Source organism: Schistocerca cancellata, chromosome 2 (genome assembly GCF_023864275.1).
Source record: "Schistocerca cancellata isolate TAMUIC-IGC-003103 chromosome 2, iqSchCanc2.1, whole genome shotgun sequence".
NCBI lineage: Eukaryota > Metazoa > Arthropoda > Insecta > Orthoptera > Acrididae > Schistocerca > Schistocerca cancellata.
Window position 1 is genome coordinate 338,798,561 of NC_064627.1, and position 27,651 is coordinate 338,826,211.

Genomic DNA, 27,651 nt, shown 5'->3' on the forward strand with positions numbered 1-27,651 from the left:
CGTTCTGTTTGGGATCGGAACAGGGAGAGAAGATGCTAGTTGTGGTACGAGGTACCCTCCGCGACGCATCGTATAGTGGATTGCGGAGTATGTATGTAGATGCAGATGTAATCATTCCCGCCAACAGCCAAGCCGACAGGTTACGATCTAGCGTCGCGGACAGTCATACTTTGGATTGACCAGTGGTGATGCTGACGGCTTGCCTCATAGTAAGAATGATTGCTGACAACTTCTGTTTACAAAAGTTACACTGTATGTAGACGAAAGAATAAGAGGAGACCCACCTGAGAGTCGCTCTGTATGTGCCTGTCTGCAGGGGTCGCACCGACGCGGCGACACGCCAGAGCAGGAGATCCTGGCGTTCCAGAAGCAGCTGCAGAACCTGCCCGACTTCGACTCTCCGGACCACCCGGACCCGGTGGCGGCGGCGGCCGAGTTCCTCGCCGGCCGGCCGCACCTCCGGCCGCGCTCGCGCTCCATGCCGCGCGTCTCCTACGAGAACTCGTCGTCGCGCTACCTCACGCTGCCCGACGCGTGGACGCCGTGGCCCGGCGGCGGGGGCGGCGGGGGCGGCCGCCTGCACAGGGGCCGGTCTGCGGGGGCGCTGCCCGGCGCGGGCGACCACAGCCCGGCCGCCGCCACCACGCCCGTCGAGGAGCGCGCCGCCGTGGGGCTGGCTCCGGTGGCCGTGTCGGGGGCCGGCTCGGGGGCGGCGCCTGGCGCGGGGACGGCGGCGGGGGGCGGCGGGGGCGGCGACCGCGGCGGCTCCGGCAGCCGGCGGTCCAGCCTCAGCCCCTCGGACCGGTCCGGCCGCCGCCGCGACAGCCCCGCCTGCATCCTGGTGGAGGTGCCTCCCTGGCACAGGGCCATCCTCAACTTTCTTGAGGTGAGTGTAGCTTCCTGTAATACAAGTGGTTCTTAGTGTTTAACGTCCCGTCGACAACGAGGTCATTAGAGACGGAGCGCAAGCTCGGCTGAGGGAAGGATGGGGAAGGAAATCGGCCGTGCCCTTTCAAAGGAACCATCCCGACATTTGCCTGAAGCGATTTAGGGAAATCACGGAAAACCTAAATCAGGATGGCCGGAGACGGGATTGAACCGTCGTCCTCCCGAATGCGAGTCCAGTGTGCTAACCACTGCGCCACCTCGCTCGGTTCCTGTAATACAAGACAACGCTGTAGAGTCAGATAGCTGTGAGTGAGAAACAAATTAAAGAAAATATTGTAAGAAATGAAATGAAAGGTTTGTATGGTATTATTGGGTGGGAGAACCCGTGGTTGTTAGGCATCGTGGTGTAACTCTTTCTATTGGGTTACTGGATAAGTTTGTAGCGTTTTTCCCTAAGTTTAGTAAACACAAAAGATAAACATAACAAAGACTTTTGTCACCAACATTATATCGATGAGCCAAAATATTATTACCACCTAGTTATAAGCGTTTGGTCCACTTCTGAAACGCAGTTCAGCAGTGATTCTGCGTGCGATGGACTCGACAAGTACTTAATAGGTTTCCAGAGGTTTGTGCCACCAGATGCCTACACTAAAGTCGCAGACTTCACTTACTTTACGGGCGCTTGGTTTGTGGGCACGGAGCTGGCGCCCGATACTGTCCCACTTGCGTTCCATCGGATATAGATAAGCCGAATGTGATGGCCAAGACATCAACTCACTGTCACGTTTCTCAAACCGCTGCACCACGATTCTGGGCTTTTGACACGGACAGTTATCCTGCTGGACGATTACCATCGCTGTTGACGAAGACATCAAGGGGTGACAGGTGGTCCCGAATAATGTTGACTTAGTCCACAGCTATCATGGTGCCTTCAATTACTACCGCAGGTCCCATGGCAGCCCAGGTGAATGTCTCCCAAAACATAATACTGCGTCCATGGCGCGCTGCATGTTTCGAGCAAACGTTCGCCTCGATTACGGCGTATCTCAACACGGCCATCGACCTGGTTTAGCAGTGAATGGGCTTCATCCGGCCAGGTGACACGATTCCCTTGATCCACAGTCGTATCTCGATGATCCTGTGCCCACTGTAATCGTACCTGACGGTGTTGTTGGGTCAACGTGGGAACGCGTAGGGGTCCTCTGTTGGGAAACACCATGGTTAACATTCTGCGCTGAAGGGTGAGCTCCAAAACAGTTGCGCCTGCTCCAGCACTGTACTCTGTCGACAGATGTGCAACAGATCGCCGCCTATCCAACTTTACAAAGCGAGCAAGCCCCCGACCGCTATGTTCTGTGATGAGATATGGATGTCCAACTTCTTGTTGCCTACTCATGGTTTTAGGATCCTTCAACCACTTTCCATAGATGCTCATGACAGTAGCACGCAAACAGCCGAGCCGAACAGCTTCGCCATTTCCGAGATGCTCGCGTCCCAGACGCTGGGCCACAACGATCTTGCTTTTATGGAAGTCGCCTAAGTCGGCAGATTTCCACATTTGCGCCACTTCTCGCCGCTAGAATGATTCCCCATTCGCCTCTGCTCCGCTCATACACTTCTCTTACCGCGTCACGTGTGCTCAGCGCCACCATGCAGCACAAAACCTTGTGGTGGACAATGGTCACAATGTTTTGGGTCATTAGTGTTTATTCTCCTTCACTGTTTCTAATTGTCTGTCAACGCTGAGGTAACTTTTCGATTCCACGGCCGTAGAAATCACGTGGTTTTGAGGTGAAGAGCGCGTCGAACAATATTCGGAGCGAATTTTCAGCCGGAAAAAGAGTTTCTTGAAGTTGCTTCTATAGAGAATGGAAAAAGGTGAGAATATGAGGACGCAAGATCAGTGAATAAAGCGGGTGCGGAATGACTTCCCAGCACAATTCCTGTGTAAGGGGAGAGAGGAGTTATCGCTGAGTAGCATCACTTGACGCGATCTTCCTGGTCATTGTTCTTGGATTGCCTGTGCTGCTAATAAACGTTAGCAGTGATAGTTACACCTCGAGGAAGTAATTCGTAGTACATCAAATCGTCGCTGTTCCACCATATGTATAACATCATCTTTAAAGGATGCGCACAGGTCTTTATACGTGGAGTTGTTGCTTTTTTCGGGCTCAGCCATCCCTTTCTTTTCCTTATATGTTAGCTTAAATGCAACGTTTCTCGCCAACAGTATAGGAATTGTCGGTTTTGTTCACGAACCAGTTGATGACAAGCAAGCAGACATGCACGTTGGCCACCTTCTGATTTCTGTGATTTTGGCGTAGAGCACGAATTTCCCATGTACCCGATTTTAGAACCTTCTCTATTATATGCAAATCTCGCACGATGGTGGAATGATCACAGTTCGTCACATTTGCATATTCTAGAGTGCACTGACATGGTTCATTGTGTATTATTGTGTTTAAAAGATCTTCATCAAACCGTGAAGGTCTTCCTAAAAGTGGAGGGCTACTAATGCCAAAACGATCCTCCTTAAAACGAGAAAAACATTTGCTAATCGTTCTCTGTTCAATGGCATTGTTCCCATACACGATGAAAATGTATCCGGTTGCCTCCGCTTCTGTCACCCCTCTACTGAACTCAAACAGAAGGCCATGTGGGAAACGTTGGCACTCCATTTTCTAGCGTCTGCAGCTCCATTCACTATCTCCAAATAACAAAATGACTGTATGTAAGCTCAAACAGCAAAAATGACAATCGATAAATGAACCCACAGCAACCGAAATACCGACATGTAAAACAAAAACGCTACGAACCTAAGAACCAACTTTATATTTGACGTCATTTCACTTGGCGACTTGCACATCAATGATGATGATGATGATGATGATGATATGAAATTACGATGATGACACAAACACGCAGACTCGGAGCGAAAAGAAAACACTCAGATCCATCCGGGTGTCAAACCTAATCTAGAGGCAGCGATACTAACCTTTAGACCACTTTCAGTTTCTTTGGCCTCCGTCTTCCCCTCTCATAACCTCTTTCGCTCACCATATTTCGGTTTCTCGGCCAGGCTTCACTGCTGTTCTCTCCGTGTAGTCCCTCTATAATGATAGTTTTTTCTTATAAAAATAAAACTCAAAATTTTTCATCCGTCCTTGAGGGAAAAATGTACTACTATAAATAAACTTAGCTTCTCTGAAGTAAGTTGTGACGTATTAAATTTTGAAGACCTCTTCCGCTGCGAAAATTGTATTCTTCTTGCAGTAATATGTAATTATTTCCTGGGGTAGACGGAAATTCCGTTTTTTGTCAGTAAAAATGTTACATTCTTTAAGTATACCTTCTCTTTGTGCTGGTTAATGTAGTCTTCTTCCTTGATATCTGAGATTAACAGATAGTAAGTAACAGAAATTTCCTTCTGCGATTTAGCTCTGAAAGAACATATAATTAAAAGGTGCCTACATCATTAACAAATTAACATCTCTATTCTTAATCGAAGTTTCTTGATTCATTTATTTGCGGTCACTACTCTTCTGCTTATGCACTGGGGACGTAATCTTTTATATGTTCCTGCACTGTAATAGTCTGTGCCGCTAAGTTTTTTGTAAGTATTTATCTTTCTCTTTTTGATGCCAGCGTTTTCATACGTATCTTACATAGAACGAGTCTCTCGAACATATTCAAGTGAACAATGGTACAAATTTATTGCAATCACAATATCGGTATCAACATTCTGCAACAATATATGTGGAGCATTAAATATCTTCAATATCACTGAGAAAAAAATTGTCATTATCGCAGTTTCCAGACTCTGCAGACTACCCAGTATTCCAGTCACCTCTCATCTTAGTCAAACTTTTTGAGTTTCGTCGTCCTGAATAATTTCCAAAGCCCATATTATTTATACCTAGTTATCATTGAGACTATAGCCCCCTGACCAGCATATTTCTGAAGTTCGTTTTACGGAGACTGAACTGCTTAATTTTGACTCGTCTCAGCAGAGAAGCTGCATACGATTCTTCTATGTTAAAGTAGTGAGCTGCACACAGAATGTAAACAGCAAGATGGCTGATTTGTTTAATACTAGCTTGGAGACCAGCGTAAGTTCCAGGTACATTATTCGCATTGTCATGTGACAGACCTCTGCGTAAGTGAATGTCCAAATCATATTTACTTAATAAATTTGTTAGTGAATAAGGTAATTCTACTGCATTTGGAACAAAACAGGTAAATCTTTCAACGGGAAGCCCATCTTTTGATAAATATCTTATAACAAAAGACAGCTGACCCACATTTGTAACATCGAGGGTGAGTCTAATGTGGTGTAAAAATATTTAATTTCCTTCACTACATCTACATTGTAATTCACTACCCTTTCTGCTAGAACTGATATAAACTCTTCACATTTTTGAAAAGAAAGATTGGATGCGCTACCCTTTCCTTGTTTCCACGTTCTATATTTTAAATTAGAAAAAGATCGAAATTTCCGCAATGTGTTGGCCCAAACCCATAGTTGTGAACGCTGACAGATGAACCTTGAATGGAATAGCTCCTGACCACGGCAACAACTCGTTTTAAGACTTCCTTCCAATATTTTACATCTGTCTGAAGCTGAGATGTTAGTTTCTTATCTATTCTCCACGTGATTTTTCCTCTAGTTTTTAAAGTTATCACACATTTCCTACATTCAGATGAATTTTCACGGGCAGTTAATCGAGACTGACTGTTTTGCCAGTCATTAAATCCCGTATTAGGTTTGGCAGACTGTGATGTTAGATTAAACAATAAACATAGGACACAAAATACATTACCCTTGCTTTGAGAGTGTACTAAAAATAGTCTTCGTTGTTTCACGCCATTCCTTATCGTTCTGAAAAGCAATCCTTTATTTAAGTACCTCGGAAAGTCAATTTATTGCCTGCACGAATTACTGAAATTACGATCCATATTCTGTGCCACATGACCTTGTTTAGCGACGTGATCGCGAAGGTATCACTGTCGTCATTCACTTTATATTCGTCTTATGGGTCCACTGAAATTTTTTCTAATCTCGAAAACACTTGACTGAGATAAACCATATGCTGCACTGTTTTCGATACTGTTCACCGTATCGCCGGCCGCGGTGGCCAAGCGATTAAAGGCGCTACAGTCTGGAACCGAGCGGCCGCTACGGTCGCAGGTTCGAATCCTGCCTCGGGCATGGGTGTGTGTGATGTCCTTAGGTTAGTTAGGTTTAAGTAGTTCTAAGTTCTAGGGGACTGATGACCTTAGAAATTAAGTCCCATTGTGCTCAGAGCCATTTGAATCATTTGTTCACCATATCATTGCAGTCTGATGTTTCTAGACCTGAGCGCGAGCTGAAACTAGCTGGCTTTGTTTTTATATATCACACCGGTTTTTGCACTCTTTCTCACAATTTCCTCTTTCTTTATTGCCTTATCTTTCGCGAGTTTCCGCCATTGAGAACCACTTTATCTTCCTCGAGTGTCACTCATTTTAATTAATACTGAAAGATAAATTATGAACTAAACAATTGTACCCCTTAGAGTTTCGAATTAAACTGAACTGCCAGCCAGGCGCCAGTCTGCTAGAATGACTGGCGGTATTTTCTTTGAGTTTGAAGGGGCATTGTTGAGTGTCAACACTGGTTTTTCCTACGACAGCGCTAACACTGTATCCCACCACAAAGCTCAGTTGGTGAGCAGCGAGATCTGCCTTCCTAACGTATACCACAGGAGAAGGCACTGATCTCATTGTCACAACGTAACGTCATTACCAAAGCAAAACCCGTCCTTTTCTCGTTGCCTGACTATACCATTCATGAGATCTGAGATGATTGATGCCAATGTTATCCATATCCATTTCATTGTGAGTTAAGTTGCATTTTTTTTACAAGAGCTGCTAATGAAATGTTTAAAAAAAAAAAGAACAGCAGCGCAGAGCGGCGCAGAGGATGCGGAACCGCATAGTATCGAGCGGAGTCCTCGTAAGTCCGTAACAACGTTCCAGTGTGTGCGCGCCCGTCAGTAAAAATGAGAAACGAGAAATGCTGTCCAAACAGAGCTGTGCACGAAAGAACTATTTCCTTTGATGTGCCGACACTGCGCGGAACTGGTTGGTTGTTGCGCAGAGCGGCGCAGTTTCACTCCTCACCGGCTGCTCTGCGATTCGCCGAACCTCATTTCTTGGTTTTTCGTGGCGCGCCGTAGCCGATGTGGACGCGGCATCTTAAACCATCCTTAAAATCCACCGTCCTAGGCAGCCACCTAGTCCGCCTGGGCCTAAATACGCCCGTGGCTGGGAGGCAGCAGCGACGATTTCTCTCGCAGGTGCTATGATTCTTCGTGAAAAGATTGCCGCTATTCGCATTGGCTGTAATAATTCTACGACAATTTATTTACCCGGGATGCTAAAGTAAGGAATGAGGAAGTTCTGCGCAGAATCGCAGAGGAAAGGAATATGTGGAAAACACTGATAAGGAGAAGGGACAGATGACAGGACGTCTGTTAAGACATGAGGGAATGACTTCCATGGTACTAGAGGGAAGTGTAGAGGGCAGAAACTGTAGAGGAAGACAGAGATTGGAATACATCCAGCAAATAATTGAGGACGTAGGTTGCAAGTGCTGCTCTGAGATGGAGAGGTTAACACAGAAGAGGAATTCGTGGCGGGCTGCATCAAACCAGTGAGAAGATTGCCGACTGATGACCAAAAACAAAAAAAAAAGAACTATGAAGGGGCGTTCCGTAGAGACGTTTACAAAATTACGTTGTGGATGACGCGAAGCAGCTGTGCTCAGCATGTAGAAACTGTCCAGAATCTATGTAAGACTGTTTCATAATTTCAAAGGTGTTTTCACGATTATGTGAGAATGAATTTTTTTACATTACATTACACACACGGTTCATCTTTTGTTTTCGGTTCTAACAGAAAATTGTCAAAATATCAGCTAGTGTGTGTACAATTGCAACTTACTTCGCTGAATGCAATACAAAACACACATTTCATGCGTGAGAAGCAGGTATTTCTGTTGTGGTCAAAAACCCCACAGTTTGTCTAGTTCGAATGCTCCCTCTTTCCTATTGAATTGTTATGTTCTTTTGTATTTTTATGGCCTCTCTGTACATCCTAGTGTAGCAATAATTAGATCTTACTGAAATCACAGTATCAGAGAAATGAATTTGTTGGTTTTCCGGTCCTAGTGCTTGATCTGCTGCCTACCCAGGCTACAATTGGATTTTTATCCTTTGAGGCGGGTACTAATGCTTCCATTTGTAGTTCCCATGTACACTTGTCCGCAAGTGCAAGGGATTTCCTATACTCCTGCAAGCGACGGGTATAAGTCCTTCGCAGCGTAACAAAATCCTTGCACCTTTCTTGTTGGTTGAAATGCTGTATCAATAACGCGTTTTCTGAGTGCTTTGCTGATACGATCTGTGACAGCTTTTACAAATGAACGGAAAAGTTTGCCTCTCGTTGGTTCTTTTTCTCGGTAGAAGCTCTAGACCCTTTTAGATGCAGTATCCTGTTTATTTCTTTGTCGGAGCAGCCGTTTCTTCTGAAGGCCGTTCTTAAATGATCGAGCTAATCTTCCAGGCTCTTTTAGCCAGGTCCACCAATGTTTCGTTCACTTCTGTTTTCTGTTCGAAATGATGACTGGAATTTCCGTGGAGATGTATATCCTTGTGACCAGACTTTCTGTAGACTTTATGCCCTAAAGTTCCGATTGAAGAGACAATTTTCCTCTCATGGATCACATCAGCAAAACATTCAGAAAACGTTGTATTGATACAGTGTTTATGCCAACAGGAAAGGTGCACGAATATTTGACCACTGCAAAGGACCTGTACCCGCCGCTTGCCACAGCGGGAGTATATATTATAAGGGGCGATCAAAAACTTTCCATTCGAAGGCCGTACAGCCCAGAATCGGTATGCTAACCAGGCAAAATCGCCCTGAATACTGAGGCAATCATCTCACCGACGCACAGGGGTGAAGATATCAGTTTGGTAAAACACCGTGTCCTGCTACGTGAAGAGGTCCGTAACTGCCTGCTGCACATTCTCGTCCGACAGGGATCGTCGATCCTTCAGGGCCTAATTTATGGGACCGAAGGCGTGAAAATCGCATGGGGAGAGATTAAGGCTATAGGGCGGGACCTCAAATGTCTACCACTCGAGTTGGCGTAACTTCTGCGTTACGAGATTTGCGATATGAGGATTTGCGTTACTATGAAGCACCAGCACCCCTTGTCGTTCACCATTCCATAACGGTGGTTTTCGACAGACATTCTGCCTTATACAAGTTCTTCACTCCCCACTGAGTGTCTACTGGTGCTTCTCCTTCGAAAGCCAAGAAAATAACAACACCTCGTTGATCCTGTTTGGACGCACTTGGTAATAAAGTCGCCAGTCGCTATAGTTCACATTCCCGCATTTAGTGTACGCACATGGAAAGACACGAATGCTACACGAGTCTCGTGCCTACATTCGGTGTTAATTGACCCTCATTGAAGCCAACCTACATTGCATATATGCTACAGCAACACCCTCAAACAGAAAATTTCTTATCGTCCCTGATATAAGCAGGGCTCTGCCCCTGCGTATTCGGCCACCACAGTCGTGGATATGCTTCGCGGGCCTGGCACGGCCCCTACCTTACCTCAGGAGGTTGTTTGTCAACGGAGGATTCTGTGAGCTGTTTACCGCCAAGCCTCGTGCAGCCGCCTTAGCGTCTGGTGCCACAAACCGTGCCGATACATGGCGTGCACTGCAGTCTGGAACCGCGGGACTGCTACGGTCGCAGGTTCGAATCCTGCCTCGGGCATGGGTGTGTGTGATGTCCTTAGGTTAGTTAGGTTTAAGTAGTTCTAAGTTCTAAGGGACTTATGACCTAAGATGTTGAGTCCCATAGTGCTCAGAGCCATTTTTTTTTTTTTAACGTGGCGTGCAGATCGCGGTAAACAGCAATGCAATCCCAGGCACCTCTTCACGTCTGCGTGGCCACGTGACCACGTGACACTGCGACACCGCTTCTGTATTCCTCCGCTGGCAAGTACCTCGGTCGCCGCTCAGCCCCTATAAGCCCAGTTCAGCTCCGCCTCAAGACCAATCGACAGCCCATGGCACGAACCATGACGCCTGCCGCTGCTGCTACCCAACCGACTGTACAGCACGCTTCATCGACAGGTATATGAATGCGTGGCGTCTGTTCTTTCGGACATGTCCGAAACAACGGATACCACGCGTTCATGTTATTTGATAGGTCTAGCTGGGGAGTCGATCCACCATTTTCAGTGGGGATTCACAAATACGTCTGACCTGTGAGAATCTCGGAGAGCGAACATGGAGGATAGGAACTGCAGATAGGTGGCGCTCGATGGGAATGTCCTTCGTCGGTGAGACGTGCCGAGATAGTCCGTGCAGTTGCTATAACGCTGTGTTCCGGATGGCGCTGTGGTTACCGCACCTGCCTAATGAGCACGAGATCCCGGGTTCGAATCCCGATCCGCTACAGATTTTCACTCACCACCACTGATTTCGCATAATGTCAGTGCAGCGGCAGCAGTGATCCACTCCCCTCCCTTTCCTTTCTTCCCCTCTCCATCTTAAATTTGCATGAAATGTCCGTAAGTGACGAACTGTAGCAGGTGCGACTATGACTTCGTCGGTAGTGGCGATGAACCTACGAAGCGGGGCCTTCCGGAGCGGCTGGGAACCTATCGATGGGTAGCAGCAGCGGTAGGCATCTTGGTTTGCGAACAGGCTGATGATTGGTCTAGAGGCGAAGCTGAACTGGCTATAGAGGGGCTGTGGAGCGACCGTAGGACTCGTTAGCGGAGGAACACACAAGCGGTGTCACGCGGTCACGTGGCCACACAGACGTAAAGAGGTGCCTACGACTGTAGTGCTGTTTACCGCTACTTGCGCGCCATGTTCCTGCGCGGCTTGCGCCCCCAGACACAGTGGCGGCTGCACGAGGCTTGGCGATCAACAGCCCAGAGAATCCTCCATTGATAATAAACCGCCTGAGGTAAGCAGGGGCGCGCCAGGCCCGCGGAGAATGTGCACGAATGTGGTGGCTGAATATGCAGGGGCACAGCAAGTTAGCTCGACTCCAATGAGAGTGAATAAACACAGACTGTAGGCAAGAGACTAGTGTGGAATTCATGTTTTCCCAACGTGCGTGCAGTAAATGCGAAAATGTGAACTGTGTTGACGTTATTACCAAATGCGCCCAAACAGGATCAACGTGGTGTCATTCTTTTCTTTGCTGCGAAGGACAAACACCGGTCGACATCCATCGAAGGGTTATTGCACTTGTCGTGTTCTGCTCGTGAATTTAGGTAATGGTCAGTAAGCAAACAGTGTTATGCCAAGCGTCTATATCAGTCACCACCTAGGTGCACCACTCGCCACGATACTTCAGAGTATATGCAGTCGCTTACACTTGTGGCCAAATGTACGTAGAAACCATTAACGCCTGCCTTAAGAAATGCAAGGGCATTTATTGTCTGGATAAGACAGATGTATCAGCTGTAGCACATCATGCAGTAGAACCAGGAAACCCCCAAATTTGTTTCTCGGACTCTGTGATTTTGGCAAAACCTAATAACTGCAACGCTAGGATGTGGGGAGACGCCATGGAAAATCGCTGAGAAAACTATTAATGGTCCACAACCATGCACATTATATCATAAATTAGAAACTCCCAACAACAGACTTAGTTCTGTATAGAATAAAGTGATGCAGAGCCATAAATCACAGAGCAGAATAACATCACTCTTAAATTAAATGGAAGCACTATAAACGATCAGTCACAGTAGCATATATGTTTGATAACCGTTTCTTAAATGTTGTAGAAAGTATACGGAAAAATAATTGGAGAGTAAAATCACAGCGTTATGTTGAAAAAGGAGCTGTTATAAAATTCAGTCGTATGAATATGTCGCCAACTTCTTCTTTTGAAATTAAGAAAATTATATTGTTTTTGTTGTTGTTATTGTGATCTTGAATCCAGAGACTGGTTTGATGCAACTCTCCATCCTACTCTATCCTGTGCAAGCTTCTTCATCTCCCACTATCTACTGCAACCTACATCCTTGTGAATCTGCTTAGTGTATTCATCTTTTGGTCTCCCTCTACGATTTTTACCCTCCACGCTGCCCTCCAATACTAAACTGGTGATCCCTTGATGCCTCAGAACATGTCCTACCAGCCGATCCCTTCTTCTAGCCAAGTTGTGCCACAAATTCCTCTTCTCCCCAATTCTATTCAATACCTCCTCATTAGTTATGTGATTTACCCATCTAGTTTTCAGAATTCTTCTGTAGCGCCATATATAGAAAGCTTCTATTCTCTTCTTGTCTTAACTATTAATCGTCCACGTTTCATTATATACATGGGTACACTCCACACAAATACTTTCAGAAACGACTTCCTGACATTTAGATCTATACTCGATGTTAACACATTTCTCTTTTTCAGAAGCGCTTTCCTTGCCATTGCCAGTCTACATTTTATTTCCTCTCTACTTCGACCATCATCAGCCATTTTGCTCCAGAAACAGAAAAACTCATTTGCTACTTTAAGTGTCTCATTTCCTAATCTAATTCCGGCAGCATCACCCGATTTAATTCGACTACATTCCATTATCCTCGTTTTGCATTTCTTGATGTTCATCTTATATCCTCCTTTCAAGACACTGTCGATACTGTTCAACTGCTCTTCCAGCTCCTTTGCTGTCTCTGACAGAATTACAATGTCATCGGCAAACCTCGAAGTTTTTATTTCTTTTCCATGGATTTTAATTCCTACTACGAATTTTTCTTTTGTTTCCTATACTGCTTGCTTAATATACAAATTGTTAACATCGCCGATAGGCTGCAATCCTGTCACATTCCATTCCCAACCACTGCTTCCCTTTCATGCACCTCGACTCTTATAACTGTCATCTGGCTTCTGTACAAATTGTAAATGGCCTTTCGCTCCCTGTATTTTACCCCTGCCACCTTCAGAATTTGAAGGAAAGTATTCCAGTCAACATTGTCAAAAGCTTTCGCTAAGTCTACAAATGCTAAAAACGTAGGTTTTCCTTTCCTTAACATATTTTCTAAGTGAAGTCGTAGGGTCAGTATTGCCTCACGTGTTCCAACATTTCTACGGAATCCAAACTGATGTTCCCCGAGGTCGGCTTCTATCAGTTTTTCCATTCGTCTGTAAAGAATTCGTGTTAGTATTTTGCAGCCGTGACTATTATCTGATAGTTCGATAATTTTCACATCTGTCAACACCTGCTTTCTTTGGGATTGGAATTATTATATTCTTCTTGAAGTCTGAGGGTATTTGGCCTGTCTCATACATCTTGCTCATCAGATGGTAGAGTTTTGTCAGGACTGGCTCTCCCAAGGCTGTCAGTAGTTCTAATGGAATGTTGTCTTCTCCCGGAGCCTTGTTTCGACTTAGGTCTTTCAGTGCTCTGTCAAACTCTTCACGTAGTATCATTTCTCCCATTTCATTTTCATCTACATCCTCTTCCATTTCCATAATATTGTCCTCAAGTACATCGCCCTTGTATAGACCCTCTATATATTCCTCCCACCTTTCTGCTTTCCCTTCTTTCCTTCTTTGCCTACAACTGGGTTTCCATCTGAGCTCTTGATATTCATATTAGTGGCTCTCTTCTCTCCAAAGGTCTCTTTAATTTTCCTGTAGGCTGTATCTATCTTACTCCTAGTGATATATGTTCTACATCCTTTCATTTGTCCTCTAGCCATCCCTGCTTAGACGTTTTGTACTTCCTGTCGATCTCATTTTTGAGACGTTTGTATTTCTTTTTGCCTGCTTCATTTACTGGATTTTTATTTTTGCTCCTTCTATCACTTAAATTCAATATATCTTCTGTTACCCAAGGATTTCTACTAGCCCTCGTCTTTTTATCTACTCGATCCTCTGCTGCCTTCACTATTTCATTTCTCAAAGCTACCCATTCTTCTTCTACTGTATTCCTTTCCTCCATTCTTGTCAACCTTTTCCTAATGCTCTCAATGAAAATCTCTACATCCTCTGGTTCTTTCAGTTTACCCTGGTCCCATCTCCTTAAATTTTCAACTTTTTGCAGTTTCTTCAGTTTTAATCTACAGTTCATAACCAATAGATTGTGGTCAGAGTCCACATCTGCCCCTAGAAATGTCTTACAATTTAAAACCTGATTCCTAAATCTCTGTCTCATCATTATTTAGTCTATCTGAAACCTTCCAGTTCCTCCAGGCCTCTTCCATGCTTACAACCTTCTTTCATGATTCTTGAACCAAGTATTAGCTATGATTAAGTTATGCTCTGTGCAAAATTCTACCAGGCGGCTTCCTCTTTCATTCCTTCCTCCTCCTCCATATTCACCTACTACGTTTCTTTCCATTCCTTTTCTTACTGTCGAATTCCAGTCACCCATGACTATTAAATTTTCGTCTCCCTTTACTATCTGAATAATTTCATTTACCTCTTCATACATTTGATCAATCTCTTCTTCATCTGCGGAGCTAGTTGGCATATAAACTTGTACTACTGTGGTAGGCGTGGGCTTCGTGTCTACCTAGGCCACAATAATGCGTACACTATCCTGTTTGTAGTAGATTTTTTATTCGTTATTAAACCTACTCCTGCATTACCCCTATTTGATATTTTATTTATAACCCCGTATTCACCTGACCAGAAGTCTTGTTCCTCCTGCCACCGAAATTCACTAATTCCCAATTCTAACTTTAACCTATCCATTTCCCTTTTTAAATTATCTAACCTACCTGCCCGATTAAGGGATCTGACATTCCTCTCTCAGATGTGTAGAACGTCTGCTTTCTTTCTCCTGATAACGACGTGCTCCTGAGTAGTCTCCGTCTGGAGATCCGAATGGGGGACTTTTTTACCTCCGGAATATTTTACCCAAGAGGATTCAATAATCATTTAACCATAGAGTAAAGCTGCATGCCCTCGGGAAAATTTACGGCTGTAGTTTCCCCCTGCTTTCAGCCGTTCGCAGTACCAGCATAGCAAGGCCGTTTTGGTTAGTGGATGTTACAAGGCCAGATCAGTCTATCATCCAGACTGTTGCCCCTGCAACTACTGAAAAGGCTGCTGCCCCTCTTCAAGAACCACACGTTTGTCCGGCCTCTCAACCGATACCCCTCTGTTGTGTTTGCACCTACGGTACGGCTATCTGTATCGCTGAGGCACGCAAGCGTCCCCACCAACGGCAAGGTCCATGGTTCATGGGGGGGGATTATATATTCTCCCGAAAATAGAGAGGAGATTTCATTTTCGAGAAAATTATATATTCTCGCGAAAATAAAATCACATCCCGATTTTGTGGCGTTTCCAACAGAGTGCTAAAGACTTACTCTCATGCAATAAGCCCTGTCGTTTCTGTAATATGTACCGCATCACTAACTCAGGGCACTTTTCCTGAGAGATTGAAATTCGCCATTGTTAAGCCCTCTGTAGGAAAGATGACAGAATAGATGACAGGAACTACCGTCCCATTTCACTACTGACATCATTATCCAAATTTTTTGATAATGTGATATATTTGCAGCATAGTGTCTCGCCTGAACAGCAATAATATACTCAGCAAACACTGTTTGGATTTCAGAAGAGTTGCGCAACTGAGAATGCCATTTACATGCTCAGTCACCAAATTTTACAACCATTAAATAACAAAATAGCGTCAGTTGGTATTTTGTGTGGCTTATCTAAAGTATTTTATTGTGGGAATCACAATATTCTCCGAGGTAAGCCGAGGTTTTATGGAACTAATGGTATAGCCAACCAATGCGTACTGTCATATCTAACCAAAAGAATGCTGAAAGTTGTATTTAATAACTCAGACAATGAAATTAGGGGAGATTCTTCTGACTGGGGAGAGTCCAAGTCTCAATCTTAGATCCACTATTGTCGCTCACATATGTAAACGGCCTTCCGTCTAACACACAACAAGCAGCATTAGTTCTTTTTGCGGATGACACTAGTACTGTTATCAATCCAAGCATAAAAACAGCAACAGAAGGAATAGTGAATAATGTTAAAAATACTATTGAGTGATTTTCTGAGAATGGTCTCGCACTCAGTTTCAAAACGAAGGAAGTTATTCAGTTCTGGTTACCTCACATGACCTTTCAGTGCAGGAGGTGATCTATAATTTTGTACTGTAGACTTCTTTTGAAAAGCCATTTATTTGCCAAGGTCACTATGTTAACACTATTACTGGATTACTAATTTCTGCAGTATGTACTGACATCCTCATATCTATAAAAAGAAAATATGTCGAGATTACACCAACAGTCAAAAAATAAAGAATATAGTAGGGCATACACAAAAGCTCAATGAAGAAAATTACATGCCCATAAAATTTGACAGTAGTAGTTACATGATTAATACCTCTAATAAGTAATTCTCTTTGTTTTTAAAAAAAGAACATATCACAAAAATCAGGCATTACAATGACAAGCGAAGTATTTTGTCGTAAAGTATGTACAACTTTGGCTACACTTGGATCGAACAAGACAGATACATGCCACGTCTTGCCGCTCAGTGGTGTAAGGCCATGTTGGCTGCGACAGAGTACTAACGACAGAATTTGGAATATAGCGGGAGCTACTGCTGAGAGGCACCACCACATGCTGGTCTGCACTGTTTGACATCAATTACAACTAATGTAACACGGCCACTCTTTTGTTTAACATTGATATTAATAGAAGAAGTGCAAAAATCAAATCAGAATACACCATATAATAATAACGGCGAAGTTCACACAAATTCTATAAAAATAAACAGTATGCTGTAAATTGTCATGGATGGCTGCCTACATTACCAAATAAAAATAGGATAAATTGTGACGTAACGATGACATAACAGATTATATACATTAACAAGTTCATGCCATATAACACACGTAACAGAAATAGGTTTAGAGGAAAGCTACACAGTCGAAACTTACAGACTTATGAAATAGGATTTGACCTTATTGGTTGATTTCGCTGCAACCGAAAGATGAAAATTAAAAATTTTGTAATAGAATATCGTAAAACAAGCCCCCACACTATGTGGGATTCTAACGTAAAGTTTAGTGCACGTATAAAATGTTTATATTACTGAAAATATGTGCTAATATAAAACTACACATAAAAAACCTTTTATTTTTATATTCTTTTATATTTACATCGATGTGCCATCACTCTATGAGTAAAACTGGAGTTGGCTTATAACAATTAGACTCCATCTCTGAGGTTACATAATAATACTACATATGACGGAAGTTATCAGCTGACTAAGTTGTATAAACAGCAGTGGTATCTTGCTTTCATATCCTACATCAATCAGCATCAAGACAAAATTACTTAATTTAGATCTAATAATGATGTGGCCATGTGCTTCGATTGTGTAGGTCATGATGCTCTGTTAGAAGAACTAATGTTTTATGGAATTGAAATTGATGGCTTCCCTCACAGCCAGTCTGAATCATACTTGAAAAACAGAATGCAAAAGGTAATGCTGAATGATTCAGAGAGTATCGGAAAGATAGAACATTTGAGAACTGCAGTAAAAAAAAAAAAAAAGGGAAGGGGGGGGGGGGCCACGAAGGAGTCCCATAGGGCTCAATTTTGAGTCCATTCGTATTCCTTATACATGTGAATGACCTACCATTTAACATTCAACAAGCAAAATTGGTATTTTTTGCAGACGATACCAACTTTATAGTAAATCCCATTAGAGAAAGCAACAGAAGAGTTAGTAAATGATACTCCCAAAAAAATTATTAAGTAGTTCAGCGAAAATAGACTCTCCCACAATTTTGAAAAAAATCATTACATTCAGTTCTGTGCAACAAATAGAGTCATACCAACAATTGATGTAGCACATGAGCAGAAGTCAGTAAACAGAGTAGAATGCTCCAAATTTTCTGGTGTAGATATTGATGAGAAGCGTATTACAGACATTTTCAAACAATTAAATTCAGCTACTTTCTCTCTTCGCGTAATTGCTAATGCTGGAACAAACGTATCAGGCTCCATAGGTATCTTGCATATTTCCACTCAACAATGTCGTACATAATTATTTTCTGCGGTAAGTCAACACTTAGAAAGAAAGTACTGATTGCACAAAAGCGAGCAGTAAGAATAATATGTGGTGTTCACTTCCAGACGTGATGTAGATATCTCTTCAAGGAGCTAGCTATTTTAACTGCGCGGTCACAATACGTATTTTCGCTAATGAAATTCGTCGGAGGTAATCCATCACAGTTTGAGAACAACAGTGAAAAACATATCTACAGCGCTAGAGTAAAAGTTACCCTTTGCTAAAGCTGTCAGTGGCTCAAAGTGGAGGTCAATATGCAACACTAAAAATTGTTAGACATGTCTGATAGGAAGCGATGTAAGTTTTAATTGTAATTAAAATAATTTCTCCTGGACAACTCCTTCTATTCCAGTGAAGAATTTCTGCTTTAAAACTAGTAACGAAAAAAAGAAAAACAACTTGTTTTTATGTGTAGTTGCATGAGTGGGTATAAAATGATAATGTGTTCGTTACTGTTTGAACTTGCCATGTATAAATATCCCGTAAACTGACTCGTTCCACATCATTTCGATAAAAGAGTCGCCCAAATTATCTGTGGAACATGTGACTTACTTCGCTCGACGCCACGGAAGTTCCGACGCACGGACGAAAGGAACGTTTCAGAATGAGAACGTCTACAAAGGTGAGAGCAGTCTGGGGACCCCGTGCGTCTTCCATGCGGCATCTGCACGACGCCGTTTGGCAGAGGGTGACACAATAGACAGTCAGCATCGTGCCGTCTTCTGCGCCTCATCGTGGAGTAGTGACACTGTTTCTCCTCACCTGTTACCTTACCAGCTGCAACTAGAGTAGTGATGTTTTCGTGTCAGCACTTGGCAGCGTTTCAGCCCGGCCTGCCTGCGCCGTGTTGCAGGAGTGGCTGCGCGTGTCGCGGGTGGAGCTGGACCGCAACCCGCCGCTGTGCCGCGAGCTGCGAGACTTCCTCACCAAGGTGTCCGGCTGCGGGCCGCCCTATCAGCAGTGGTGCGCCGAGCTGCGCCAGGAGCACCCCGCCCTCGTGAGTAACGCCGCCTGCAGTCTGAGCCAACTGTCACCCCGCCTTCACGCACTTAAGCAGAACGTCGGCGCTTGTAATATGATCTGCGGCACTGTCGCCAGATCTGATCGTTGTCGTCAGCAAGGATACGAGGAAGTCAGCGTCTGTAGGGACTAGGGTTGCCAGATTAAATTAACAAAATTACCGAACATTGCCTGGCGAAAGGATTTGCTGACCTGAGGGCTGAGGGTGGAAACGATAAAACACCTAGTAAACTCTAAAAATTGTATTTGTTATTAGTAATTACAGTCTTGGATACATTTTTGTTACCTTTAACTTATGGTAAAAGTTGCCTGTTATAAACTTTAAATTACAACGAATGTATAATTCTGCATTTGCCATATCAACACTCAGTTTGATTCGTGTGACTGACGACTATTTCCACATAGGCATTGATTGCTTCATGGAACCGCCATTATTCACTTTGTGGATATAGGCACTTGTAATTGTTCCAAATGCAGCATCGTCGGCTGGCAACAGACACCAAATTGTTACTGGCATGATTTTGCAAATAAAGAAACAAATTAATAATATGAATGGCATTCTAGGAGAACCGAACCACTCATACTTCGGTTCCGAACGCCGAACACCGGGTTGAAATACCGAATACTTGGGCAAAAAAACCTAATACCTGGTAACCTGAGACCATAACGCCTGACTGCAATCTGGTATTAGGTAGTCCTCTTTCCTGCCCCTCCCCCCCCCCCCCCCCACCGCATTCCCTACCTTCACCTACATTAGCGTTTAACTAAACTAAACTAAACAATGAAAAAGATTTTCTTTTAAAACTTTCATTTTTGACATGGGCAACGGCCTTGACGCAGTGGCTACACCGGTTCCCGTGCGATCACCGAAGTTAAGCGCTGTCGGGCGTGGTGGCCATTTTTCGGGGTGTACTCAGCCTCGTGATGCCAATTGAGGAGCTACTCGACCGACTAGTAGCGGCTTCGGTCAAGAATACCATCATAACGACCGGGAGAGCCGTGTGCTGACCCCACGCCCCTCCTATCCGCACCTTCCTCTGAGGATGACACGGCGGTCGGATGGTCCCGGTAGGCCACTCGTGGCCTGAAGATGGAGTGCTTTATTTTTGAAATGACGAAAGATACACAGTATTTAGTTTTCATATGTGCTTTATTAAATCAAAGACTAGTGAGTTATCAGGCGCTACTGTTTATTTCTAAGAACCTTTTCATAGCCTGATAAAGCAGGTCCCAATGCGGCGCGACTACTAACTCAAGTTCCCCCTCAGAGAAGAATGCTAACTGTCCACATTGGCGATAGGCGATGTTACAACACATGCTTCCACTCCACTATTCCTATCCCCAGCGACACTTGGTTCACTCACATTGTGCTCCCCAATTTCAAGTCAACCATAGTTACTGTTTGTAAATCACTTGAATGTCGAACTTTTTACCACCGAACAGGCAGATACTGGAAGATTTCAAACTGCCGATGCTTTGTGGCTGATGACTGCCATTATAATAACAATATTAATAATAACGATGTTAATAATAACTATAATAACAATAATACTTTGTAGGTCTTACGGGAATGTAGTTACTCATAGTTGCTATTCTTTTGGGTTGTCAATTAGTTCGTTTGTATTTTTCGAAATGAATAATGAAATAATTTTTCGTCCATTGCAAGAACTATCTATAAGCTAGAGAAGACGTTATCATAAATATAGCAGACAGGGTGTACATGTCTCAATTTTACTGTTATAGATGCATGGTACAAAGTAAATTTGTGGTGGGATGACGATTTGAGGAAGATGTTGTTCATACAGGGTGGTTATTATTAAACTTTAGCTACTTGAGAGGGACCCCCATCAAAAAGGAGTATGTAGGACAATGAGAATTTGTTGCAACATTTACAAGGACATGCTGAAGATAAATAACGAATAAGTCACTGAAATAAACACGTATTAATTTCCACATGAGAGGGTAATGCTTGTTAATTATGTACCATATTTACGTTCGAGGTTACAGACATTGTTCAGTGTGACGCTCATCTGCACCCACGACAGCCTGGAACCGCACTAGAGGCACCATTTCACAAACTGTTCGCAGCACTTTTCGAACGGGGGACCATAGAATGTTCAGCTGCCGTGACACAGCCGGTGCACCGCTTGAAGACAGCATATGGCTTCCAACATTCCCAGCCACGGCTACAGTAATAACTGGTGACGCAATTGGCAGTCGGCCGCTCCGAGGAGCAGTTCACAAATCTCCAGTTAATTCGAAGTTATCTCTCCAGTTAATTCGAAGCTATGAATCATCTCTTTCAACGCCGGTGCGGAAAGAGCGCCCTCAGTACTCCTGTAATGCGTCGATAGTCGCAAGTTGCATCAGCTCTATAGCTATTGGTTTGATAAAATAGCTTTACGAGTAAGGCGCTGCTCACCTTGTCCGGACCCATGGTGACTGTCTGCAACTGCAATTCACACTGATGCTTGTGTTTCAACCCTAAATCGCCGTACCATCACCGGCGCCTAGCGGCAAGTCATGACTAACACTAATAGCAACGCAAATCCTGCAGCGCACAGTATGAACATCATTCCCAAAAGTTGGGTACCCATACGGTAAACACTTGTTTGTCCACACTGGCTCAAGCAGCGAAAGTTTAAGTACAACTACCCTGTAAACATATTCTCTACTGAAATTAGTTGCAAACACGCCATTACAGATAAAAACGAATTACATGGATGTAAAGCCGATAAAATGCGTAACATAACCTTCATAATTCTTCTTTCACGTCTGTGTTTTGCTGAAAAAGGTTAATGATGCGACGAAAGCATTGTTTGATTACCTACCAAATGAAGTAAAATTTTGATAATCAGCGTAGATAGGTTTAAATAAAAAAAACGCAAAAAGCTATTCGTGTCAATTGCTTAACGTTAATAGGCGATTATTTGGAATGTGTTTTGTTGATGTAATGCGTTTGTTTCGTTTTGATTGCGCTCATGAGTAAATGGTTATCACGTACCGATGCACAAACTTTTAAGTACGACAGTAGCTTGTAAACTAAATGGTTCCACATCAGTGCAACAGGCTACACAAAAAGTTTGTGAAGCATAACTTGAAAACTAACTATTAGAGAAGTTGTAATATCTGTATTTACAGTCAGAAGATGTTCTTACGAATACGGGATATTTGCACTGAGATGACAAAAGTCATGGGATATCCTCCTAATATAGTGTCGGATTGCATTTTGCCCGGTGTAGTGCAGCAACGCGACGTGGAATGGACTCAGTAAGTTTTTGGAAGTCCCCTGTAGAAATATTGAGCCACACTGCCTCTATAGCCGTCCATAATTGCGAAAGTCCTGCCGGTGCAGGAGTTTGTGCACGAACTGACCTCTCGATTACGTCACATATATGTTCGATGGGATTCATGTCGGGAGGCCTCCGTGGCCAAATTATTCACTCAAACTGTCCAAAATGTTCTTCGTGCCAATCGCGAATAATCGTGCCCCTGTGAGAACGCGCATTGTCATTCACAAACAAGCTATCGTTGCTTGGGAACATGAGGCCCATGATGTTTTCCAGTGTCTAGGATCCAGCCGATATGATCGCGAGCCCAGAAGAGGCGCTGCAGGTGATATCGTGCTCTTAGCAAAGGCGATCGCGCCGGTCGTCTGCTGCCATACCCCAATGGCGCAAAATTTCGCCACATTGTTCTATCGGATACGTTCGTCGTACGTCCCGCGCTGGATTCTGCGGTTTCACGCAGTGTTACTTGTCTGTTAGCACTGGCAACTCTACGCAAACGCCTCTGCTCTCGCTAGTTGGCCGTCGGCCACTGCTTTGTCCGTGGTGAGAGTTAAAGTCTGAAATTTGGTATTCTGGGAACCTGTGGAACTCGGATTACTGAATTCACAAACAATTTCTGAAATGGAATAATGCATGTGTCTAATTCCAACTACCATTCCGCTCTCAGAGCCTATTAATTTCCGTCGTGCGACCATAATGACCTCAGACATCTTTTCACATGAATCACTTGAATACAAATGACAACTCCGCCAATGTACTGCCCTTTTTTACCTTTTGTACGCGATACTGCCGCCATATCTGTATATGTGCGTCTCACTGTCCCATGACTGTTGTCACCTCAGTGCACGTACTCGTATTCAGAATAACTGTTAACAAAGGATCTTCGTGTTGCAGGCCCGTGACCCCGACCTCGACAGTGCGGATGACTTGGAGGAGACCGACCGAGAATACTGCCAGGTAGGACTGCATCAATTACGCATGCGCACCCCCTGTCCTCTGCCGCGAAAACGCAAAGCGCATAGCTTTATCCCTGCACCTCAAGAGCATCCGAAATAACATACGTCCCCTCACGTATTCTAGTATGTACAGCAGTGCTGTTATTCTCCGTCCAGTGGCGAGTACTGAAAGATAAACGTAATTTTCCGATCTTCACTGCAGTAACTATAGGGTGGCAAACCGTCATCCCATCACCAATAATTCTTCGCTACAACATGTGCGCAGGTTTACTTCTTCTCTGAAGGTAAGTACTTAACGAACACGATGCAAAATAGTGTTGTGACATACTACTGTGGACATATGGAATCTTCATTTGCAACAGCGTATCACATGTTTATCTAATCGTCTTACAGCATTCTTTGAGAGATGTTCCGTCTCAGCTCTGGCTTCACTATGGAATCACCATCTGCAACCAAGAATCATATACTTGTCTAACAGTCTCAGAGGATCTTTTGAGAAATGTTTCCGTCTCAACTCTGACTTAACTACTATATCAGCTCATAGCTAAGAGGATAAAATGCCGATTATTGCGTAAAAACGAATAAATACTCATCAGACCACCACTGAAGTTTTATAGCGACTGATCATTAACAGAAAGAATAACGGCTGTAAAGTTAACGGTGGTACAGGTCCTCCTAGATTAAAAATTTGAGGTTATATGCGCAATGAAACGTCTCTCTCTCTCTCTCTCTCTCTCTCTCTCTCTCTCTCTCTCTCTCCCTCTTATTTAAAGTCTGAGATGTTTTAAATAAAAGTTTTCTCAGTAAGTCACGGTAAGAAGAGGATATAACTCCTAAAACGTCTTTTGTAACTACAACAACAAGAAAGTGATACCCCCAATGAGACGTAACTAACCTATATCTTTAGATTAAAAAAAAACTGATGAAATTCCTGACATTTATAATCAGCGTTTAATTTCTAAATTATCTCTTGGAGCCGGAGACATCAAGTCAATGGAGCGACTGACGACATCATTGTTCACTAACAAATGACGGATCAACCTAACCAACTTTTTAGTACAAAAATGTACGTAAAAGCTGGAAGAAATGACCGGTAAGTCAATCTCAGGGTGTTTCTGTCCTGGTGATGAACCAATAACAAAAGTGCACTTAATGTGTCCGATCGTTATACCGCCAAACAATCCGTCCCCAATATTTTCTTTACGGCCTATGAAAAGATGCAGAAGTACACAAAAATTATCTTTATTTACATGGGACTCAAACATGACAAGTATTACGAAGTATAGAATTAGATATTACAACCTTTAAGTGCATTATCAGCACAACGAAACTTAACAGGCTTACGGTACAACAACAGATCGAGAAAAGGTGCTTCTAGAAGCTTGGCCTAGTAGTAAGAGTATCTGGCCATAAAACTTTACTTTCATTTGACAACATTGATTATTTTATAGATGAAGCGGAAACGAATTTACATATCATTGCAGTTATTACATAGATTTATTTCATTGTATGTTTTTTATAATTTCGCGTACGATGCTGAAGTATTTTTCTTGGGTCTCATGGGGAACATTATAGCACCTCTCACGGAAAAATAGAGACTGCGTGCCTCAGCGTAGCCAGTTTTTCCTAAGGAAGCTGAGTTAAACTAACAAACATTGTTGAGATTGACGTACATTTTTACGACTTCATAGTGAACACTGACAACGAAAAAGAATTGTGAATATTCTGCAACGTCTCATTATTTGACAGAATTTTCTCATCTCGAGAAATTAGAACGAGCGATTTACTTTTCACTCGATGAAAAAACTTTCAGTAGCCAGATCACATGAATTAGACTTAATTTCTGACAACCGATTTCGACATATATGCTATCTTCTGGTCTGTAACATAATGCATTTAAACTGAATACATCTCCTATCATGATCCGTCAACTAATATTTGAGAAAAAATTTTGTTTGACGTTACAGCCGGCCGGGGTGGCCGAGCGGTTCTAGGCGCTACAGTCTGGATCCGCGCGACCGCTACGGTCACAGGTTCGAATCCTGCCTCGGGCATGAAGGTGTGTGATGTCCTTAGGTTAGTTATGTTTAAGTAGTTCTAAGTTCTAGGGGACTGATGACCTCAGCAGTTAAGTCCCATAGTGCCCAGAGCCGCTTGAACCATTTTTTTGACATTACAAAAAATGGAAACGCAGACATACATTAGCATACATTCAAAGAATTTTTGTTGAAATACTTGTTCCCTTTGAGTTGGAACCTCATGCCACGTTGTCATTATGGTGGAAAAAATATAGCACACTATACAAAGATTTGTCAGAAATTAAGCGTTTTACAGTTAAGAAGCACATCTTGCACCTGGCCATGTTCGCATACGTAGCGCTCACGGATGATTGTTGATTCTTAAAAATCAGAATATACCGTAAAATGCACAATTTGAGTTGCATCATATACCTCGTCTAAAGTGGGTCCTCAGTCTATCGAACATATCACGCAAAGGCTAGCAGAATAGCAAATGTGCATTTTAATGTGTATTATGAGTTTGAAGAATTAACAATCATCCGTGAGCACTATGAATGCGAACATTGCCAGGTGCTCAAGGTGCTTTTCAACTGTAAATGTTTTATTTCTGACAAACTTTTAGGTATATAATGCGTACTGTATTTTCGCCGCTACGATGACAACATGGTATGAGGCTCTAACTCAGAATGAACAGGTTTTGTAAAAAAACTTTTTTGAAGATATGTAAATGTACATTTTCCATTTCGATTTTTTTAATGTCAAATTTTTTTCTCAAATATTATGTCACAAATCATGATAAGAGATACATGCACGTCTATGCATTATAGTTCAGACCAGAAGATCACAGTTTTGTCGATATCGGTTGTCAAAAATAAAGAAGAATTTGTGCAGTCTTGGCGATTGAAAGGCTTTTATCTCATCCTCTGGCCGTGTCTATGTGCTCTTCCTTTAGCTGTTGTCTGTGACAGGTCAGCTTCTGAGGGAAGGAGAATTTCTTCAGCTTGGAGCTGAATAATCCTCCTAAATGGGTTGCGCCCGGAGCCTACATGGCTGACTCACAGGGCGAGAAATTTCGCATTCACGGCCAGTGTTTCCAACATCCATGGCAGATAAACTCCTAGAAATCCTACCAGAGAGAAATTTTGCACAGAAGCACTGTTAAAGGGAACAGGAAATGGCCTGCATTCTGATCCTAAGCCATTCTGATCGGAGCGTTTGGGAGCCCGGGGAATCGAGGAATCGCCTGCGGCTTTCGTGGGTTGTAGAAGCCGTGTGCCTCTTGGGATGGAGGTGGTGTTTTCGTTGTGCAATTCTGCAGTCGGTAGTAATTGATCCTTCTTAATTAATTGGTACTGCAATACCGAAGACTGACAGAATCCTAAATGTCTTTCCAGGCGCGCCCGTGGGTTTCTGCTCGGCCTCTTTTCCATTTTCTCGGCTGATGTTCCGGTCTACTTAGCGTGGACTTGTTCGGTAAAGGGAGAGACCTCAGAGCAGAGTGTTGAGACGTTGGCTTGGTTGACGTAGTCTTCGATAAGAGTGACGGAATAGGCTAGAATTGATTCATACAAATTCTCCGTGCAAATTTGCGTCATGAGTGCAAGAGTTTTGTTTGTGACTCAGCTATGTTCCGAAGATTTACGATTTGGAGTATTTATATCAAGTAAACGGCAAGTGCTGTGCACGACCGTATTTGATTTAGTTCTCAATCTGGACATTAAAGTTGCTTGCTTGTCCGGTCCGGTGCCTTCCGGTAGTTACACCTAATCAGAGATACATTCTAAGAAGCTTTTGTATATCCAGCGCGACATCAAAGAAATGTCTTTCCGGAGATTCACAAATCTGGTTTCTGTCTTGCCATGTTCATAATACATTCTGCTAAACACGAATACGTGGGAACACCGGCAGACACCGAACAAAATTCAGCAGCTCTAAAAGATTGCTTTGGGGTGTGTTAACGTTTCGACACTGGCGTTTCTGCTATGACGCAGCTTCATTAAGAAGACAAGAGCGAGCAGTGTTGACTGCGCGCAGGGCAGGAAACACTGTGACTCAGAGTTCACGGTACGGCTCCCCGTATGCTCGGCCAAGTTGTTCCTTACAAGCGGACCCTCCCACTGCGCAGTTCGCTTCCGGTGAATCAGTTTCCAGATTTTGCGTCGGAATGAATAGCGGCCACTGTTGCCCGAGAGTGTGGATCGAGCAATGGCGTGTGAAGGAAATGCACGCCTCCAGAGGAATGTGGTGAAATCTTCCAGCAAACTGTAATATACGAGGGAATAACCAAAATGTTTTAATTATAACCTCGAAAAATAAAGGTATGTACTCAATTTTTTGTTCG

At 43.4% G+C, this 27,651-nt stretch overlaps 1 protein-coding gene across 1 annotated transcript in view; it reads left to right on the top strand.

Annotated features, from left to right (window-relative positions):
• LOC126153857 (uncharacterized) overlaps positions 1–27,651 on the top strand; it is a 1,728,205-nt gene that overhangs the window by 730,805 nt on the left and 969,749 nt on the right. The window contains exons 31-33 of the mRNA XM_049916098.1: positions 317–886; positions 18,880–19,023; positions 23,231–23,293. Of these exons, the coding sequence (XP_049772055.1) occupies positions 317–886; positions 18,880–19,023; positions 23,231–23,293 (777 nt within the window). The remainder of the gene's footprint in view (positions 1–316; positions 887–18,879; positions 19,024–23,230; positions 23,294–27,651) is intronic.